We start from the raw sequence: 21,596 nt of genomic DNA, 5'->3' as shown, positions 1-21,596 counted from the left end.
TTCTTTTATAAGCCCACCCATCATCAGCTTTATTTTAAAGTATAATTGCTACAAGCATGTGGGATCAATGACAGATGATGTCATGGAATTCAATACACAGCGTGAAATAACCACTGCTCAACGTTTGCACGTATAGCTGTTCTTGAGAAACCTTGCAGGACGGCAGCCAAGGGCATCGTTTTTATTACCCAAACAGGCAGCTAAAATTTTAGCGCTTGGCAGGTGGGGGAACCATTGTTCTACAGCAGGTGTGGGGCTGTTGCTTCCATCAGCCCCAGAAAGCATGGCCAATGGCCAAGGATGCGGAGTTGTAGTTCCACAAAATCTGGGAGCCAAAGGTTCTGCACACCTGTTCCACTGTTAGGATATCCATGCATGCAACTCCTTCCAATATTAATTTAAGATGGTGAATGGTATGGAAAGTGACACACAAATGTAGCCAACAATCCTCACCACCAGTTATTCGGGAAAGGGTGGCAGAGGGTGACTGACTTTTCTGGAGACAGAAACAGCCCCTGGCAGCCCCAGGAGAGGATGTTGCAATCATTTTAGCTTGCCGTAGCGTGGAACAAGTAGAACATGAGATTTGAACCTTTGCTGGTTTTCACCACAACGTCTGCTTTAAGTGAGTGCATACACAATGGAACAGAAAACGCAATAGGATGCAAAGAGGCCAGGATGGTGGGTGAGGGCATTGCATTGCATCAATTTTTAAGTTGAATGTTGGGGGCCTAAAACAAGTTATAGAACTTTCTCAAAAGTCACCCAGAGCCTTTGAGGGATTTCATGTCCTTTGCTTGTAGTTCTGCCTGCCAGCTGATATCATGGGGCAACTAATAAATACTATTTACAACAGGAGGGACAGGGATGGCAAAGGAATCTGAGTTGCCTGGAGGCCTCTCGCCTGTATGAGAAACTGATACAAATTGGTCTCTCCAAGCAGATTTGGTTCAGGCTGGCTCCATTTTCTCATGCAAACCAGACAAGAAAGAGACTAACCGAATTTTGTCTGTTTTCTTCATGAATCATAGAATCATAGAATCATAGAGTTGGAAGAGACCACAAGGGCCATCCAGTCCAACCCCCTGCCAAGCAGGAAACACCATCAAAGCATTCCTGACAGATGGCTGTCAAGCCTCTGCTTAAAGACCTCCAAAGAAGGAGACTCCACCACACTCCTTGGCAGCAAATTCCACTGCCGAACAGCTCTTACTGTCAGGAGACAGATGCAGCAAAGGAATCGGTGACTGCTTTGTATTTCCAGCACACAACTGGTACATGGTCATAGAGGGGAATAGAAAATGCTGTAAGGGGAAATGAAGGCAATGTAGCTTTTGCTACTGAACATGAATAAGGTAACATCAAGAAAATGAGTTATTGCATGACCAGGCTATAAGACATGGAAACATGTGGATCTGACCGATTCCTATCAATTTTGCCCTCCTTTTATAGGAAGGGACAAGTTTGTAGTCCTCGTGGAAGGAGGAAAAAGGTTTAAGGCAATGCTGGCTACAAGATTTGAGACAGTGCGACCCCATGTCTACACACAAGTCATTTCCACCGAGTTTAATGAAGCTCGCTCCTAGATAAGAGAATATAGAACTGCAGCTGGTTAGGGTAGAAGACTCAACCTGGCACAAGCATCACTGTTGCATGAGGGATCCCACACTTAAGAGCTTGCATTGGGGGGAAAGCTCCCATTCCTCACATATAGCTTAGTGATGAACACAATTGGAAGTTTTCGAGAACAAGCAACATAAATTTTTGCCAGACTTCTATTAACCTATCCATTCCTGCCCATTTTCGCCACTAAGGTAAAAAAATCAAAAGGAAGTGCCTTCCTTGTGGTTGCATTTCTATTGCACAATGGAGGCGGGGGCAGAAATGGTCCAGGACGAATTATAGGGAGGCGTAAGAGACATGTTTGCCACCCCATGGTGACATTTCCCTGTAAAAAGGAATAAAATGATGGTGTTAAGAGTCACCAATCAGGGGAGGCTGATCTTGGATGAATTCAGAAAACCCTCTATAAGTCATTAATCTTAATTAATTTTACACATTTTGTTACCCTTTAAGAGACCCGAAACAAGGCATCTTGTTATTTTTGCGGTGATGGCGATGACTGCTTAAGTTATCCCTTCTGCACCTCCGCTCGGAGGCATCCCTTCTCCCATCATCTGCCAACAAGCCCTCCTTCCATTCTTCCCCTTCGTTGTGGAAGCACAAAGGCAAACTGAGTAGTGAGAGTCGGAGGCTGGGGGTGGGGAGAGGAGGGGAGAAAAGTAAATGGACTACAGAGACCAAAGCCACTTCTTCCCAATCCAGTGCAGAAAATCAGCCGGGCACTTTCCTCTTGCCCTTTGGATTCACTGACAGAGACAAGTTCCTCAGACCTTGGGTTAGAAGAAAGAGAAAGGGTGGGAGGGAATCCCATTTTTTATTTTTATCTCAAGACGTAGCATTCACTCGTCTGTCAATTTCCACAATCTTCAGAGTTTCGTTTGCGTCCAGCTCTGAGTTGACTCTGTAAAGCAAAGGGAGGAGGAGAAGTGGCATTACTACAAAACGGCAACCCAAATCGCAGCGCAGGCTACTTTTTTCATTGCTCTTATCAGCAGCCGTGGAAATTGACACAAGGCAAGCATGAGCTCCTTCCTGCCAGCCTCGCTCCCCGAAACCATTTTGAACTGGAGATGCCAAGATCTGGCATCTAGAATGCCACGCGGTCAGGGGCAACGCTTAGTCATTTACTTGGTTAGATGAATCCCCGAAAAATGGAAAAGGCATCTCCAATTAATCAAAACAAAATACAAAAAAATCCTTCCCGTAGCACCTTAGAGACCAACTAAGTTTGTCATAGGTATGAGCTTTTGTGTGCATGCACGAAAGTGTGCATGCACATGAAAGCTCATACCTATGACAAACTTAGTTGGTCTCTAAGGTGCTACTGGAAGGATTTTTATTTATTTATTTTTTACTACGTCAGACCAACACAGCTACCTACCTCCAATTAATCAGGCAGTGTTTTTCATTTTGTTAAAAAAAAATGTGCAACTATTTTTAATGCATTATTTTTAATACCAGTGCCATCTCTACCATTCCCACCTGCACAAGAGAAAAGGAAAGAGCCCATCTTCTCCTAAGTGATGCCTGCAATGCCGTTGTGAAGACATCATTGAAAATGGAGGTAGCCACCTGATGTTCTCCAAAAGTTGCTGGACCACAACTGCCACCGTCCCTAGCCATGACCCATGTGGGGGCTGATGGCAATTGGAGCCCACCAACATCTGGAGAGAGCTCTATGTTGGCTACCCCAATCCAGCCCAGCTCCTACTCAGTACAAGAAAGCCACAGCCAGAACATTCCCAACAGATGACTGTCCAGCCTTTGCAAGGGGACCCCACCATGCTTTTCCATTGCTGAACAGTGTTCACCCTTAAGAAGTTTCTTCTCGTGTTCAGTTGAAATCCATCCTCTGATTAACTAAAGCCCATTCAGCAGGCATCACCTGGGCAAGGGCTGTGGCTCAGTCGCAGAGCATCTGCTTTGCATGCAGAAGGTCCCAGGTTCAATCCCTGGTACCTCTGGGAAGGACTTCCTGTCTGAAATTCAGGAGTCTTGCTGCCAGTCAGCATATTAGCAAAAACACAATTTCCACAGACTTGGCTGAGGATCAGGCCTAATGAGCACAGCAGCTCCATTCCTGGTGATCTTCCTCCATGAAAAGCAGTTGCTGAGACTGAAAGTCCCCGCTTCCTCACAGCCGTCTAGGTCCCCTCCTCTCCAGGGCTTTCCCCAAGGAATCAGAGACTGCGCCTGCGTGAAGCCTGCTGCTGCTCTGCCCATTTCAGCCCTCTTCTGGTTCTGGGAGTCAAGGGGGAGGGCAGGAGGGGGGGAACACCTGTGACTCTGCCCCAGCCTGATTCGTTTCTGCCTCTTGGCCTTCCTCCTCTCCTGCTTCCACTTCTGTCTCTTATTCTGGACTTCTCTCTGCCAGAAACTCTTTCTGCTCATTAATCCCTGCTACCTCTTCAGCTTCAGACACCTCCTCTTCCCAGTCTCCTCCCCCTGACCACTCATTCTGGTACCACAACCACTCCCCAGGCTCTAAGACTTCTTCCCTTGGAAGTTCCCTAGCTGGTTCCTCCCACCGTTCCTCTGTGTGCCCTCCACTGCCTTGCCACCCACTCACCTGTGCTGCTGAAACTCCACCAGCAATGACTTCTCTAGCCCCGTTTCGTTGGCTATCATGATCTCTGTGACTTGGTCGTGCGGAGACCTAGACAAGGATTCCGAAGGCAGGGCTGAGTGCTTGGAGGCCTCCAGGTGCCTGTCCCAGCTGTTGCTGAGATCTGAGAAGTGCTGTTCCTCCAGCGGGTGAGGAGGCCCCTCATAAGTCAGCAGACTCCTTGACCTCACTGTGCAGAAACAGGTAGGAGGGAGAGGGGATGAAGAACAGAAACCATTTGGGGCAATGCAAATCCCATTATGTCAGTTCTTTAGGAGATCTAGCTCGTTAGGGCAGAGGGGGCAAATCGTAGCTCCCTCTCCTTTTGGAAATCAAGTAACTGCAGAACTACGAGAGAGATGCTCACTCACCTATAGAGGCTGTATATGACTCTGGCGTGGAATGCTGGGATGGTAGCACTGCCTTTGTGATGGAGGACGTGGGACCGTAACTTTGGGAAAAGCTGCCAAAAATTATTGCGAAGCATAAAACCACCACCTGGCAAGGGGGGAGGGGAGTTTGGAGGAAAGACACAGAGACTCAGTGATACTTGAGCCAATGAACAGCAATAAAGTCTCGCAGCTCTAACATCAAATACAGAGCAATATCAAAACCAAGAAAATGATGTGTGGTTCAGGGGTGATTTCCTTCCCCAGGTTGCCTTAATCATGAGACAGGATGCTTGAACTAGGAGCGCAGAGGCAATCCCAGATTCAGCTCCACAGAAGGAGAGACGTTCCACATTAGTATGGCAATGCTGGAAGCTCTGCAGCCATTCCGCTCAGCCGAGCTACTTACTCGCAAAACTCAAAAAGGTAGGAAATCCATCTTGGCTAGACTAGGCTGTGACATGAATTTCAATGTTGTTTCATAACATCGCAGTGGGCACTTCCCAGGCTCCTCGCGACTCAACAGGCACACACAACCGTGAGTTTAAAAAGCAGCCTGACAGGACATGTTGGAAGAGGAAAAAGCTCAGGCAGGAAGGGGAGAATTAACAGGAGATCAAAGTGGGGGCTTGACTGGTAGATACAGGGGCGGCTGTTTGAAAAACAAAAACAACACCAAATTGCCCCTGTTGAATTCATACAGCAAGGAAGGTTGGTGGGGGGGGGGAGAGAAGCACATTTCCGTTTTCGTCTGCCAAATAAAGCCAGCCTAGAAGCAGACGACACAGGTCTCTGGGGACAATATGACTTTGCAGTGCTGCCGAGGGAATTGCATGGTTGAAAGCTCACTGGCCAAAGAAAGCTAGCACATCACGAAGAAGCACTTTTTAGCTTGAGATGAGAAGTGCAGGGTTTTTTTTAATGTTAGGCAGAACCTGTCATATTGGGGAGAGAGAGGAGCATACAGGAGATCTGAGACTGCATGTTATTTTGGGGCTAGCCCACTGCGCAAAAGTTAAAGATTTGCATTTGTTGCTCTACACACTTCCCCCTTTGACATAGCCCACCGCTGGCATGTGGCTCCTGGGCTAAAAACGGTTCCCTGCCCCTGCGCCACACCATGATGTAATTCCAGCTAAACAAGGTGACCCATCGATGGGCCCAGGGAAGGACCTAAGGAGAAACGGAATAGGCAGGACTCACCATGAGGCAGGTCCCTGTTTGCGTGCCAGCAGCTTTGCACGAGCGAGACACTTTGCCGGCCACCATGGCTTGGAGCCTCTGCAGTTGCTGCAGGAGTGTTCTGAAAGATGGAGAGCAGCAGAAATCAACATGTGTTGGTCTGGGATTTCGCATTTTATGCACCACTTTTATTCTTTGCCCTTTGTCATACTCATACAACGCTTCGGGATTTGTTGGGCCTTCCAATGAAGAGGCACGTACCCAGAACATACAGAGGACTGCTTCTTCTTCTTCTTCTGGGGCGCTAGATTGGTTGAACCTGTACAGAGCAGAGGGCTCCTCCAGACAACCAGTTCATTGAGCATTCATTCCTACTACCTTGCACAAAGCTTACATGGAGGTTAAACTATGTCCGGCCTTTCTTGAGCATGTATCCCGATTCGTTTGGGACTAGGTTGCAAGAGAAGGAGCATCCATTCTGATCTGGCTGCAGGGTGTTTGTAAGAACGTAGGTAGAGCCATCTGGATCAGGCCTATGGCCCACAGCATCCTGTTCCCACAGTGGCCAACCTGATGCCTTTGAAAACCCATTAATCATGAAACCTCCCCATTAAACATCCACGCTTTTCAGGGGATTTCCCCATCACTTTCCTACCTGCAAACGTCAGATTCTTTTTTTTAAAGAAGATTTGTTGAACTAGGGCAGGTGTGGAGAACCTATGGCCCTCCAGATGCTGCTTAACTACAACTCCCATCATCCTCGACCACTGGCTACATTGACTGGGGGCTCATGGGAGTTGTAGGTCAGCAGCATACGGAGGGCCACAGGTCCCCAATCCCTGTGCTAGGGCAACCAAGCACTTCAGTCTTCAACTGTCTCTGGGTGCCTCCGCATTGTCACTCTTCTGTGAGAGGCATTTACAGTAAGCATGTGCCAGCAATTTGAGTTTGAGCAATTACGAGTGGGCTAAAGCTCTCTGTTGACCTGCCACAACAAACCACTTTAAAAAGTAAAGAAAACAACTGCACACTTTATCTGGCAGCCTGAGGTCCTATAGTTTCACTCACAAGGAAAACAAACATACATGTTTCAAGAGGCATGATTTATATTCTACACCATGGATGGGCAACCTGTGACCCTGCAGAAGTCACTGAATTATCCCTAACAATTGGGGCTGATGGGAATTGGGAGTCCAACTGCACACATTCCCCAACCCTCTTCTACACACTTCAGTCCGATCTTTCTTTACACGCTAAAGTTACAACATACATCCCCAGAGGTGCCTTTATAGCCAAATGTAAATTTGCCTTTTTTAAAAAAGCAACAACAACAACCAAGCACCTTTCTAATTAGGGTTTGAATGAATTCAAGGACTCTAGAAGTTTAGGCTTAAATTAGGACTCCCAATGCTCCCACCAGAGATCTATGTGGACCAGAACTCTTTCTTCAAATAATTAATCACCCCTGCCCTAAAGAAATCTGCTCACCCGCAGCCTGCTATTTTGAGAAATTTAGGTGCCTTTTCTGAATGAAACGAGAGCATACTTTGAGCAGAAAAGTAGTGAATCCATTCCCTAGCTGCCATTTCACAGTACCAAATCACTCATGCTTACACACCCCTCCCTTTCTTATGCAAGCATCCCTCTCTGTTTTGAAGCCCATGTGGGCAGGATGTTGCTGGAAACTGCAGGAGGGGAGAGTGCCCCTGTAGTCGGGTCCTGCTTATGGGTTTCCCACAGGCACCTGTTTGGCCACTGTGAGAACAGGATGCTGGACTGGATGGGCCAGTGGCCTGATCTTATGTACTTTGTTAGGAGTGGCAAAGTGCTGGCTGGAGAAGGGGACAAGAGACCCTGACACATCTCTGCTCAACATTCCTCTGAAGCAGCTTTTCTCTTTATACAGAAGCCAGAATTAGGGCTCTGTTGCACACTGGGATATGCTTGAGTTGCAGAAACCCCTTGGAGATGGGAAGCTGCCACCATGTAATTGAAAGCAGAGGAGAAGAGGTTCCACAAATACGCTTGCCGTGTTCACAGCGGGGATCGCTCTTTCTGCCCTCTGGCAAGTATCCCATCCGTCATCTAGCGTCGCCCGATGCCAATTCCCTCTCTCAGCCAGGCCTGACTCTTGGGAAAGAGACAGAATCCCTTCTGACTTTGCCTCCAAAGCTCAGGGCCAAGTCAGAGGTGAGACTCTGCCCTTTCCCAAGAGGATTGCGGTGGTGGTGGTGGTGTGGCAGGATGATCAGTGGAGACCGCAAACAATTCCCAGTTTTCCAGGTCAGCCCAAAAGTGGGCAGGGCTGAGAAACCCTGGAGAGCTGGTGTCAACAATACTGGGCTAGACCCAGCCTAAACAGCTGTGATTCAGCTTAAGTCAACTTCCTATGTGCACTGTGCTGAATAGGAACATAAGAGGAGGATCAGGCCAATAGACATCAAGTGCAGCATCCTGTTCTCACGTTGGCTAACCAGATACCTGGGGGGAAGCCTTTTAAAATAGGACTTGAGCACAACAACTCTCTCCCCACCTGTGATTCCCAGGAACTGGTATTCAGGGGCATAGCTCACTGCCACAGCATGTGCTTTGAATGCAGGAGATTCCAGATTTAAGCCCTAGCATCTCCAGGTTAGAAAGGATCAGGTGGCAGGAGAGGGGAAGGACCAAAGGAATAACAAGAAACGGAGGCGAGCAGCTCATGCGCTTGGTTATGGCTACTTCACAACTCAGGACGAAACTTCTTTCAAACTTGAATGCTTCCTTTGGATCTAAAATGCGGTGCTAGGGGAATAAATCAAAGTCCAAAGCCTCGCTCATCCGCAGAGAAAAGACACTCTTCAGTTTACTGAAAACAATTCATTTTGGCAGCTATCTACTGAAAATGGAAGGGGTAGGCTGAGTGAGAAAAAGCCATTTAAAAAGTTAAAGAGAGAGGGGTGGGTGGGGAGTAGATGATAGACTAAGAGGCCCCAGCAGTGCATCTTACTAAAATTCACAACAGTTTTGCTGAAGCAAGTGCATGCATAGCTCAAAGAAGTGGGCGGGGGGAGGAGAAAAAGGTGAGAGCATAAAACAGGAACCCTGATGCTGAAAGAAATGGCAATCTTTGCCTGACACACTTAGTGGGTGCAATTCAATTAAAGAACTGCCTTCTCCAAAGCAGTGTGTGTGTGTGTGTGTGTACACACATACACACACACACACACACACACACGTTTGCACTTCCCTGGCCAATGAGGCTGTGGCCATTTCACAGTTTTGCCTCCTGCCTTCCATTTAGCTTTATTTTTTTCATTGTGCCCCGAGGGTTTGTGGGCCATGAGGTGCAAAGTGAAGACTACAGACAGCCGACGTTGCCAATAGATTATGAGCCAAAAGGGTACAGGGGTAAAGCAATCCCCACTCAATTCCTTACGCCTTAAAATAAACCCCTCAATTCTGGGCTTCTCAGTAAAGAGAGTCTAATTCCAGCTTTCGTGGCCTGATCTCACAAACACTCAGGGCTATGTGAATGAACAACCTCTTGCCTACAGAACAGGGACTCCCGCAACTCAGATCCCCACTGTATCAGTCTGCCATATCGCCCTGGCAAACTTGTGGCACTCTAGATTTTCACCATACTGCCCTTCCCGTGTGACTCTAGGACACAAACTATCCCCTTTTCCTTAGGTAAGTTTTGCCCTTTTCTGAGTCTCCACCTCTGTGAGTTTTGATACGCTGCTGGAATAACCAAGACAATACTCTTTGGCACAAAAAGAAGATGAATTTTATTTACTTGAGAACATAGGTTTTTCTTTTCTTAACGATGCATAGGTTTACAAGCTTAGTTACAATTATACATTAAATCTGTCAGACTTTAACTTCAAGTTATCCTAAGCCTAACCTAAACCACCACTATCCTGGCCCCACACCCTTCTTCTTCCCTCTTCGTCACCACACTCCCCCTCTTCCTCCTCCAACTGCCAAAACAGTTATTCCCTCCTTTTTAAACCCGGCACAGTCCCACCTCCTAAAGATGCGCTGTCAGTTAAGCTGGAGGTGGATTAACTCTTTCTAATCCCGGGTGTAATAAGTCTTCCATCCTGGGGCTAATCCGTTACACAGACACACAGACACACAGACACACACACACACACACACACACACACACACACACACACGGCTCCAAAGACTGAGAGTCAACAAACCAGAGGAGTGTAGCCTGAAGGACAGAATTTGTGATCACAACTGAGGTGGTGACCCAGGTTCAGAAGTTCGCTGGATGGCCTTTGGCCAGTTATTCTTGGCCTAGCTTAACAGGGATGTTGTGTGGATAAATGAGATAACTCAATCTACTAGCTCATCCAGAGAAGGAAAGGAAGGAAATGGTCATAATCAACCATGGTAGCAATGGGGTGGTAAGAGTCAACTGGCAGAAGTGGTGTGGCTGGAGTGCCTCTAGAGTGCACCAGGAAAGCCTTTCTAAAGCCAATTGTGGGAGAGAAGTACAGCTGATTGACAAGGCAAGGGTGGGAAAGCTCTTCCAGTCACCATCTTTTTGATTTTCTGCCTTCTTTACATCCACTGTGTTTTGATGCTGAAGGATCTCCACACCCTATTCTAAAGGAAGCAGCCATTTCAGATAAATCAGTCCTGAATACCCACCCATTCCAAACAGACACCTGATCACCAGAAGGTTTATCAAGCAGTGCTAGCAGAAACCAGGGAGATTTAAAACCTTCATGTCTCATTTAAAATATCAATCGTGTGTTTTCTGGGAAAGCAGAAAACTAAGAAGTTCTGGTGGGTTGCTGTTGTTGTTTCTGTCACTGCCCTGTAAATAAATAACTGTACTGTACAGTGGTACCTTGGTTCTCGAACTTAATCCGTTCCGGAAGCCCGACCGACTCCCAAAACCGTTTGAAAACCAAGGTGCGGCTTCCAATTGGTTGCAGGAGCTTCCTGCACTCAAGCAGAAGCCGCGTTGGACATTCAGCTTCTGAAAAACATTTGCAAACTGGAACACTTACTTCCGGGTTTGCGGTGTTCAGGAGCCAATTTGTTCAGCAACTAAGCCATTCGATAACCAAGGTACCACTGTACACAAGTCAATTATGGCATTTCTACAACTCACTTTCTGAAGCCCCCTTTACACACACAGAGAGAATCCCTTTAAAAGGCAGGTTTACTATTAAATTTAGTTAACAACCAGAAAAAGGACACTGGCACATCAACAAGGAAATGTCCAATTAAGTCTCAAAACCATAATCTTAAGAGGCAATCTGTTTAATAGGAATGCTGGAAAATGTACCAGATCAATTTCATTCCGCCAAAATGTGCAGCATCCCAGCAACGGCCCCTTCAAAAGGACTTGACACCAACACATTTGCAAAAGAAAATAAAAAAGAAAGAAAGACCTGTGCTGGGCTATTTGCCCAGCCATGCACATCTGCAGCAATCCCAAGTGTATCAAATGCCTATGCCAAATGGAGAGCAGGAATAGCTAAATTTCTTTTTGGCTGCATGCATTCTTGGCCAATAAATTGTTTGCACACAGAAAGGACCAAAAACACTGCAGAACAAACCAAGTCACTTATATTGGATGCTGCCACTGCTAGAAGAGTACAGATTTTTGCAGATTTTAACATGTAACATATTGTCAAACACTGATGAGACTGGGGATGAAAATAGATAAGCATATATCCGTTGACCAAAGATGGTAAAAAATCTCAAAAGCATCTTTATGCTATTTTAATGCAAATGGAGCTGAAGGAAGGTTCACTTGCAAGACATCTGAACCAGCAAACTCCAATCCAAATATTAAATTTCAAAATATTAGGACGGCCAGCCAGTGAAATAAAAAAAATATCACCTATCTTTTTACTGATGATTAATGTGTTCAATGTAAGCAAATCAACAAATTACAAAGCCTCAATAAAGTCCCCTTTTGCAAAAACTGGAGGAAGGGAACAGTTTATTCTCAACTTAAATCCACAAAAGATAATGGCTTGCATTCAACCCAGCGCTAAGTTCAAGGTTGTATCAGTGCAATGGTTTTCCTTGCACGATGGAACCTTTCCCCCCTCTCCTCCCTCCCTGTGTGCTCCCTAAATCTCTTTTTGGGGTCCTTCAACCCTCAAGAGCAAATTTGGGGACTATGCAGAATACACACCAGTGGACAAGTTCCCATCCCACTCCTTGCACTGCTAGCATGGCAGGTTTGTTAAATGTGTATCTAACCAAATTCAAAACTACTCTAGCTAGAGTCAAAATGTTGCTTAGAAACCCAAATAAGACCATACCTCCTCAATACAGACGAGGAATGTTAAGGCTCAATGCCTTTCAACATGTTTTCCAAGGGAGCACTATCAGCTATATAGCAAGAGTGGGAAACCTGTAGCCTTGCAGACTTTGGGAGACTATTGATCCCATCATCCCTAACCATGCTGGCTGGGGCCAATGGAAGTCCGAATCCAACATCATCTAGAGGACCACAGGTTCCTCAACCCTGAGCTACAGCTGAGAAACACAGGAAGCTGCCTTCGTCTGTCAGGGCACACTATACCCGTCTGTCTAGCCCAGCTTTGCCTTGTCTGGCTGACAGTGGCTCTGTAGGGACTCAGGCTGGGGTTCTTCCGCATCACCAGCCGATCCATTCTTAGCTAGAGGTGACAGGAATTGAACCTGTCGGCATACAATGCCATGTATTCGACTGTCGCAATATGGCTCCTCCTAACCAGCAGGTAGATAGTGCTTGATCCTTCTTCCCCAGTCATCTAGACCATTTTTACTCATTCTCCTGTACCAGACAGCGTTACAAATGCCTCTTCTGTGTCCATACCATAACCAGGAACTTGGGTAAGTGGAGATGAGTTTGTTATGGCAACATGCCATTCTGCCTTCAAGAAATAAACAGTAAATTGCAAGAACTCGGGCCAGGAGGAAGATGAAGTTCAAGTAAATCTTCAAAAGGTTTTATTTATGTAATGATGAATTCAAATGGGAATCAATTCCAGTATAATAGGCAAATAAAAATAAATTCCAGTGAAAAAATCCCAGGACAAGGCCCTGTTTCGACAATTCTTCATCAGCTGGAATGTTGAAAAATTGAACATTAGAAATAAATCTTAGAGCAATTATCCTTATAACAAAAATGCGTTCGGATTTCTAAACACAAAGTTTTATAGTTTGTAAAAGACAGAGATAACTATGTTTAAATGAACATTGAAGGTATATCTAAGAATAACTATCCTTACACCAAAATTTAACCCACAGACCCAGGTGGCGCTGTGGGTTAAACCACAGAGCCTAGGGGCTTGCTGATCAGAAGGTCGGCGGTTCGAATCCCTGCAACGGGGTGAGCTCCCGTTGTTCGGTCCCAGCTCCTGCCCATCTAGCAGTTCGAAAGCACATCAAAGTGCAAGTAGATAAATAGGAACCACTCCGGCGGGAAGGTAAACGGCGTTTCCGTGTGCTGCTCTGGTTCGCCAGAAGCAGACAAACACCGGCTCCCTTGGCCTATAGAGTGAGATGAGCGCCGCAACCCCAGAGTCGGACATGACTGGACCTGATGGTCAGGGGCCCCTTTAACTTTACACCAAAATTACATTCTGTTTTCTAAATACAGAGTTAAATCGCTTATAATAGACAGAGGTAGCTTGTCTATGTTTTAAATGATAAAGCATCTTAAAGTAATTGTCCTTACACCAAAAATACACGTTGTTTTCTAAATACGAAGTTATATCGCTTATAATAGACAGAGGTAGCTGAATTTGAATTCATCATTACATATATAAAACCTTTTGAAGATTTACTTGAAATTCATCTTCCTCCTGGCCCGAGGTCTTGCAATTTACTGTTTATTTCTGGATTTTACCAAGTACTCCAATTTCTACAGTAGTTCTGCCTTCAAGAGCACAAAAGCCGTGTGTGGGAGATGCTTTCAAAACTCCAGGGCTGCCTCCGAGGTACGAGATCCAGAGATTCGGAACACTTGCCATCCAATTAACAATACACATCAAGTGCCAATCAAACTTGGAAACCACTTCTAGGTCTTTATGCTCAAAGAGATAATCCGCTCCCAGGTGCAGGCACACACTCCAGCGATATCGTCCAACATATGCATGAGTGCATTCCTTTATCTGGGTGGTTTTTCAAAAAATATGTATGTCAGATTCACTAGCCTAGTCCGTCACAGGAAGCTGACAGAGCCCAGGTGCATAATCCAGAAAGAGAAGAGACGTTATTGATGGGATTTACTCGGTCCTGACACCACGTTCCTTTCTCACTGTCAGTGCCTTGATATGCCACACCGCACTGGCCACTTGCCAGCTGCAGGTGTTGATGGCATTGCCCAAATTGCCACATAATTGGTAGCAATATGCCCATATGTTTAACACACAAACCATAATTCGGAACTAGAGAGAAACTCCTTGTTTTAATAGGTTTGGTGTATTCATTAACCATGGCAAGGAGTCACTAATATCCGCGTCCTTACTCAACAAATTTCTAACTTCTTATCCTCCCATGAAGTTCTGATTCCACTTTCAGAGGCTGTACACCTCTGAGTATAAGTTTCTGGAGATCACAGAGATTAACTGGGCACATCCCATTCCACACACACACACACCCGGTGGCCGAGGGCCTGATATGACAGAGTTGTATTAAATTTTGCATAGTATGGAGAAAGCAGGTGAAGAGAAGTGTTTCCCCCCCCTTTCTCACGATACTAGAACTGAGAGCCATTTCAATGAAGCTGAGTGCTAGAGGATTTAGCTCAGATGCTTCTTTAAGACGGCACAAACTTAATTTGTGGAACTCACTGCCGCTAGGTATAGTGGTGGGAAACAACTCGGATGGTTTTGAAAGGGGTTAAACAAATTCATGAAGAATAAAGCTATAAATGGCTGCTAGCTGGGAGCTCTGTGGTTCTGAAAACCAGCTGCTGGGAATTGCAGGAGGGGAGAGTGCTATTGTACACAGGCCCTGCTAGGGGTTTCCCATGGCATTCTGGGTGGTGAACTAGATGGGCTCATCTTTTGCTCTTATTCCACATCCAGCTTGTAATCTTGCTCATGCAATTGGCGAGTCAATATAGCCAGCTGCTTCTGTCCAAAACATGGCAGAAGTATTAGTTGCGGACCAGAGTGCTTTATAACTCACCTGTCTGAAAAAGTGTGCATGCACACGAAAGCTCATACCAAAATAAAAACTTAGTTGGTCTTTAAGGTGCTACTGAAGGAATTTTTTTTATTTCACCTGTTTGTGTTCTCCAGAACTTCTACCTTCTTGCGAAGCTCACTGTTCTCATTTGAGCAGCACTCAACCCTTGGGAACAAGCAGACAAAGAAAGGTTAGGCTATTTCCTCGGTTGGGATGGAACAACCAAAGTGGGATATGCTTTCTGAACTGCTGCTAGTAAGCAGACAGAAATCTGTCACAATCCTTTAATTCAGAAAAAGGTGATTCTCCCTTGCCACCATGGCAAGCGTGTGTGCATCAATTTTGTAAGCAAGGGTTGCACTGCACGCTGGAGGAGGAGATGCTGAGACACTGGAGCAAGAGAAGGAAATAATCTCAGCAGCTTATTCCGCACCAAATTCTGTTCTGAGCAGAGGTATTTCAGACCATGACAGGGCTGCAATGATACGTCCAAGTGTCTGAACAGCTATAGCTTGTTTTCTTGTGCTTACAATAGTAGTATTTCCATGAGCAGCCACGAGGGGGCATGAGAAACACACACAGCTCCAAAGCTTTGTGGCCATGTTGGTTTCTTGCTGGCATCCCAAATAAACACTGTGAGAATATAAATCTGCCTTGAACAGAGTCATGCCACTGGCACTTCTACCCTATTCTGAAAGGCAGCAGCTCTCCATGGCTTCAATGAAGGAGTCTCTCTCAGCTTGTTATCCCAGAGAGATCCTTTCGGCCAGAGCTAGGAGTCCCTGCATTAAAAAACAACAACTGCTCTACCACTGAGTTATGAAGCCTCCATTTTGCCTACCCCTTCCACAGTCCTCAATGCAATCTTGCTATATTTCCCTCTATTTCCCATGTTCAGGCTGTGAGCGCTGTTGCTTATGAAGCCAAAAAAGCAACACCCAGGCACACGAGGGAAGCAGCAGCAGCCTTGGGGGGAACCCCAAGCATTTGCAGAAAAAGAAAACAGGGAGGCGGGGATCCGCAAACAGCCCCATGAGGACGTAACATGCTTAAGTCACCATGGAATGCTGGCTGGCTGACTGTTTCTTGGGGAAGAATGAGAACAGAAAACCAGGCAGGAGAGGGAATTGAATGGGGAGGCTGGGATTCTGCATTCCAGAATGCAACTTTCTCTTGTACGGTTCATTCTGGCAAGCTTACTTTTTCTCCAAGCTGTCCATGTATTCTTTCTTTTTCCTCCTGCTCTCCTGGGCAGAGATCTACAGGAGAAATTCAAAGCACCGGTTACACACCTAACAGAGGCCATAACTCAAAAAGGAATTAGAACTCAGGAATGGACAAGGAAAGGAGCTTCAGTTTTAAGCTGTAAAATCATGCCACCCTTATTGGTTGATTTTAGGGTTGTTAATCAATCATACCAGCTACTGCCAACCAATCTATCTATTATACCAGTTTTTAATGTGTGCATGCTTGCATATGAATAAGCCATCATTTTGAAGGGGGGAAAGCACACTGTCTTTCATCTCATGTCACACTGGAGTGTTGCCCATGCCACTCCAGCTCCTCACTGTCCACAGAAGGGTGCCCAGCTTCATACCAAAGAGCAAGTGTGTAAGCACAGGGGTTAAAATTTCAGACTGCAACTAGGGAGACCCAGGCCCAAATCCTCACTTAGCTTAGATATTGAGCTAGTTATTTTCAGCCTAGCCTACCTCACAGGGGTGTTCTGAGGACAGTGGGGGGCACTCAACTAATGTGTTCCATCTGAAGCTGAATTCTGGAAGATTCAGGACAGATAAAACAAACAAACTTCACACACCACATTGTTAAAATATGGAGGCAGGGATGGTCGCCAACTTGGATAGATTTAGAAGACGACAAATTTGTGGAGCAGAAAAGGCTATCAACAACGGCTATGTTCCATCTCCACTGCTAGAGGTATCAATACCAGTTGGTGAGAATTGCAGGTGGGGAGAGTGTTGTTCTGCTCCTGTCCATCTTGTGCTCTTCTGGTTGGCCACTGTGAGAACAGGATATTGGCCTAGATGGGCCTCTGGCTTGTCTGAGGCTCTTATTGGTGCAAGGATTTCCAAGGATTTGTAATGAAAGCTATCACAGACCAGACAAACTTACAAAGTCACCATTTAGCCATCTCGACCGAAGAATCATCACAGCACTGCGATAGCATATAGGACAGAGATGGGAAGCCTATGGTGGGACTCCAACTCCCATCAGCCCCAGCCAGTATAGCCAATGGTCAAGAATGATGGGAGCTGTAGTCCAGAAACATATGGAGGACACAGTCTCCCCATCTTGGCATAGCATCTGGCTATGAATTTCTGAAAGACCTGTTTCCCGACCTTCTGGCCCCTTCCACCCAGTCTGGGAGGATGGTGGCCTCGGGACCAAGAACAAGATTAGTTTTGGATAAGATAATGCTATTTGCATTGGGTTTATTTTTTCTATTTCTATTGTTAGGCCTTAGTATGAATGATTAGCAGATCGCTCCATCTTGATGTAACACAGAGCTGATTATCAGGAGTTATTTTGCTTGGGCTATTGAAATATTGTTCTATGACCCTTTAAAAATCTCAGAGCGACCCTGTTAAAATTTTGCAGACGTGTCTTTCATAATGCTAGCAGATCGTCCAGAAACGTTGTTCTGCTTTATCGTGTTTTATTCTATGTAGGCATTGCAGTGGGCAGATTTTGCCGTGGGAAAATAGTGTAACAAATACCCTGAACAAACACACCGAAGGTGATAACAGAGTTCCTTGGTATGAGAAACAAAACAGGGCCAACTTTATCTGGCGCTTGGCCAACCCACAGGCTCAGTGGAAGAAAGGCTGCCAGGACTTGGAGCCTGCTGATCCTCCTCCTCCTCCTCCTCCTCCTCCTCCTCCTCCTCCTCCTCCTCCCTGCTGTCTGCTTACTTGACCTCTGAGTGAGCAAGCAATGGCAGGAGCAAGACGAAACAGCAGCCTCACCTTCTGGGCAGCCACATGGACTGGGTCCAGAGAAAGGCAGCAAGAAAATTGGTGCCGTCAACAGTAGCAAGACTTGCCCAGAGAAGGTGCTACACCAGGAGCATCTCCCTCCAACATCCCTCCCCCGACAAAAAAATCCCCAGCACCCCTCAATATAAGCCCAAGTTGTTTAATAGCAACTCATACCTTGTTTTTTATCTTCCTGCGGATCTTCTTCAGTGCTTTTTCTTCCGCTTTTGTTAGGGGAAGTTTGGTAGGGATAGGGTACCCTTCTGCGATCAGGGTCCTCTTCTCCTCCTCTGTCAAGATCAGGGGACCTGTGCCCTGCAATTTCTACAGCAAACACAAAGACAATAGATTAGAGCGAGGGGGGAGGATGAGGAAAATAAGGTTCTTAAATATCGACAGGAACTGCATTCTCAGATCAAAGGCGTCTGTCACAATTGTATTCGTAACAGTGAACTCCAGTGCTGGCAATATGCATGCAAGAGCTCCCAGAAAACACCGAAATGGGGATCTATTTTCCAAAGGTGTGTTGCTCTAAAGGCTGCTGCTCTAAAACATCCATTTTGCTACTTGTAATATACTAAGCAGAGCCTTGGAAGCCACCTGTTGCAGGTGCTGAAATGTGGGGTCTCCTGCACCATTGTCAACTGGACTAGATTATCTTTGAGGTTTCTTTCCAACTCTGTACATAATAATAATATTATGGACCCACTGGAAACTGGAAACCACTGGGCTTGCTTTGCTGGTTGTCCTTCCAGCTCTTTGGGTTCCACAGATCCCTCTACTGTTTAGGAGAGATTCTGCTGTTGCGTTCATCATCAACTGCCCAGCCTCTGGAACAGGCTCTTTCCCATGCCAACATATCCAGGACTGACGGCTTAGTCAGAACTGCATCCACAAACCCTGTTTTTCTTTCCATCTATCCTATACACTCACCTTCCAGGTAATGTTGCTGAACTCATAACTCCCACCACTTCTGACCGCTGGCCACACAGGTTGGGGTTGGTAGGAGTTGGGAGTCCAAAAACATGTGGAAGGAAACGTTTTCAATCCCTCAATTCAGGTGTGCTGAAGTTTCATTTCTGAACAGAAGTACTGTACCCAAATGCAAAGACTGTCTTAAATAAGGGAAGGGCAGGAGCTCAGTTGAAGAGTATCTCATTTACATACACGAGGTCCCCATTTCAATCCCCTGTGTCTTCAGCTAGGGGCTGGGAATTTTTCCTGCCTGGGATCCTGGAGGGCTGCTGCAAGTCAGCCAGTGCAGATCAGAGTCTCCCAAACTTGGGTCTCCAAGTTTTTGCAGAACTCCTATCATCCCTGGCTCACAGGGTCATGGATGATGGGAATTGTAGTCCAAAAGCAAGCTGGGGAGCCAAGTTTGGGAAACCCTGGTGTAGACAACACTAAGCTGTAAAGACCAATGGCCTGACTTGGTATAAGGCAAGCAGAGAGACCAATTGAGCTGCAGAGCCACAATTTTCTTTGCAGATAAGAAGCCCATTTTCACCTTTCTGCAGCAAGTCAGATGCATAGCTGCCAAGTCTCCCGTATTCCCTGGGAAACCCCCGTTTTTCCAGCTGTTCCCAGCCAAAAAAACAGATTTTTTTTGTTTTTCCCCGGTTTATTCTGGTGCGATGGCCATTTTGGAACTGGGCGGAGCATGCTCAGAAGCGACTTTTGATGCTGCTCCGCCCAGTTCCAAAATGGCGGCAGCGCTACTTCCGGTCTGCTACTTCTGGTCCGATCCCTTATTTTTCTGGCAGGAACTAGGCAGGTATGGTCAGATGTCGATTTCCAGGCCCAATTTTTCATGTGCTAGTGGTCACTTGGTGCCGGGACTTTTGCACCCTCCAGTGATACCTGGTGTCAATTAGAGAACTAGCCTTAATCTGCTAAAACAAACCAACCTTGTTCTTGGAACAGGAGGAATTTTGAATGAGATTCCCATTGTAATATGCAGTCAGAGTGATGACAGTAAAATATAGCGAATCAAACACATGGCATTCATTAAGAGAGAGAGAGAACTGTCCCCTACATGTGGTGCCGTTAAGAGAGGGGAATTGGTGAGCGCGGAAGCCGTGTGCGAGGTCACTTTAGCCGTGGCTTGTAACTGTTTGGGACTTGACGGTGGGAGGGACCTGGTTGGGCTCTGGCCGCCCTCTGAGTCACTTCCGTGGCTGCTGGGAGGGGTTGGAGGCATGTGCAGAGTGTCCATTGCTGCAAGAGACAGAAGGTGGGGAAAGGAGCAAGGGAGAGAAACAGAAAGTGTGTCTTAGAGCTTTAGAAAAAATGGTGGACCAGCTCTGATGCAACCTTCTCAAACTGATAAGACAAAGAAGAAGAAGAAGCAAGCCTTGTGCCCCCCCTCTATTCCCTCCCATGCTTGGCTTGTTAAATCACAGTTCCCATGGCATCAGAACCAGGAAGTTAGGACTAAAGCACAGCTTACAAATTAAGATCAGAGCCTAGGCCAAAAGCTTTGCTTCAACCACGGTTTGCAGGTTTGCAGGTCACAGGAAACGGCAGTTTTAACAAAGCACAGTATCTTTCTTCAAGTCAGGCCAATGAGGAAACTGGAGGCTGCTATGTCTAAGATCAGTATATCTTTGTTGGCATCCAGGGGTGAAGTCAAGCCACTCTGTTAGCAGCACTGAAGTGACCTCTCTGGGGCACAAGCCAGAACAGTGTATATGGAGGTCCTGGGCTGCCCAGATGACAGGACAGGACAGGACAGGACCTCCCTCTTGGCCTCGCTGATGTGGTCCCAAAGAAAGTAGAGCAATACATTTGGCACCAGCTTGGCTGAAGGAGTTGCCAGAAGGAGGCGTACAAGGCACCATCCAACCGTCTTAGAATCTCCACTCCAGATTTGTGCAGGATTTACTCCTTAGCCTTTTCTTCTCCTGCGGATATTCCACAAGGCAGCGGAGGTTTAGGCTCAGAGTTTTTCTCCTCCTAGATGGGCTACCTTCCCAAGTTGACGAGCCCCATACAGCCCTAGATTCTGCATTATTTTAAAACAAACAAACCAATAAAGCTGCCATGAGAACTCTTCATTCCTCCTGCAGCAGATAACACACGGCACTTAACAAAAAAAAAACCAACCCAAAGTATTTTAAAAACTCAAAATTATAGTTTATGGGGCTGATATCTATCCAGTACCCCAGGAATGGGGGAGCCTGGTTGGGGCTGATGTGGGGGAGTGCATGTTTCCCCACTCCTGCTGTGGATAAATATCACACACAACAACACACAACAGGTTTCAAGGGCTGGCACTGTCAAGTTCCCCAGAAAGGGGGCTCCTGGCTCTTTTCTTGCTGCCTCCTTAGGTGTGTTCTTTATGTAGGTGAGCAGTGGCAGGAGGAGGAAGAGGAGCAACGTGTTCCACTTGCTGCGCACTCTCCTGCTATGCAAACTGGGCCCAAAGAGGGAGAGAGCAGGTGAAATGGCAGTGGGGGACAGTGACATGGAGCAGGTCAGGGGGGGAGCACTGCAAGCTTCTTGTCAACAGCACCCCAAAACCTAGAGACAGCACTGTTCCTTGCCAACCACAGCTTAAGTCCCTAGGACAGTGTTCCCCAACCTGGCGCCTTGACTGCAACACCCATCAACCCCAGCCAGTTGGGGAGAGCTTATCTATACCATGATAGTGTCTTT

General features: G+C 46.4%; 1 protein-coding gene across 2 annotated transcripts in view; it reads right to left on the bottom strand.

The window, feature by feature from the left end:
* Positions 1-2,392: 2,392 nt before the first annotated feature.
* Positions 2,393-21,596, bottom strand: part of CREB3L2 (cAMP responsive element binding protein 3 like 2) — an 84,142-nt gene continuing 64,938 nt past the window's right edge. For both annotated transcript variants that reach the window (XM_088652242.1, XM_088652241.1), the window contains exons 5-12: positions 19,975-20,156; positions 18,117-18,263; positions 16,144-16,202; positions 15,040-15,108; positions 5,821-5,920; positions 4,600-4,726; positions 4,193-4,418; positions 2,393-2,524 (exon numbers count right to left, since the gene is read on the bottom strand). In XM_088652242.1, the coding sequence (XP_088508368.1) occupies positions 2,449-2,524; positions 4,193-4,418; positions 4,600-4,726; positions 5,821-5,920; positions 15,040-15,108; positions 16,144-16,202; positions 18,117-18,263; positions 19,975-20,156 (986 nt within the window). In that variant the 3' untranslated portion in view covers positions 2,393-2,448. The remainder of the gene's footprint in view (positions 2,525-4,192; positions 4,419-4,599; positions 4,727-5,820; positions 5,921-15,039; positions 15,109-16,143; positions 16,203-18,116; positions 18,264-19,974; positions 20,157-21,596) is intronic.

The sequence above is a fragment of the Zootoca vivipara genome, chromosome 9 (genome assembly GCF_965207765.1).
Source record: "Zootoca vivipara chromosome 9, rZooViv2.hap1.1, whole genome shotgun sequence".
Taxonomy (NCBI): Eukaryota; Metazoa; Chordata; class Lepidosauria; order Squamata; family Lacertidae; genus Zootoca; species Zootoca vivipara.
This window is presented reverse-complemented; position numbering and strand designations above follow the sequence as displayed.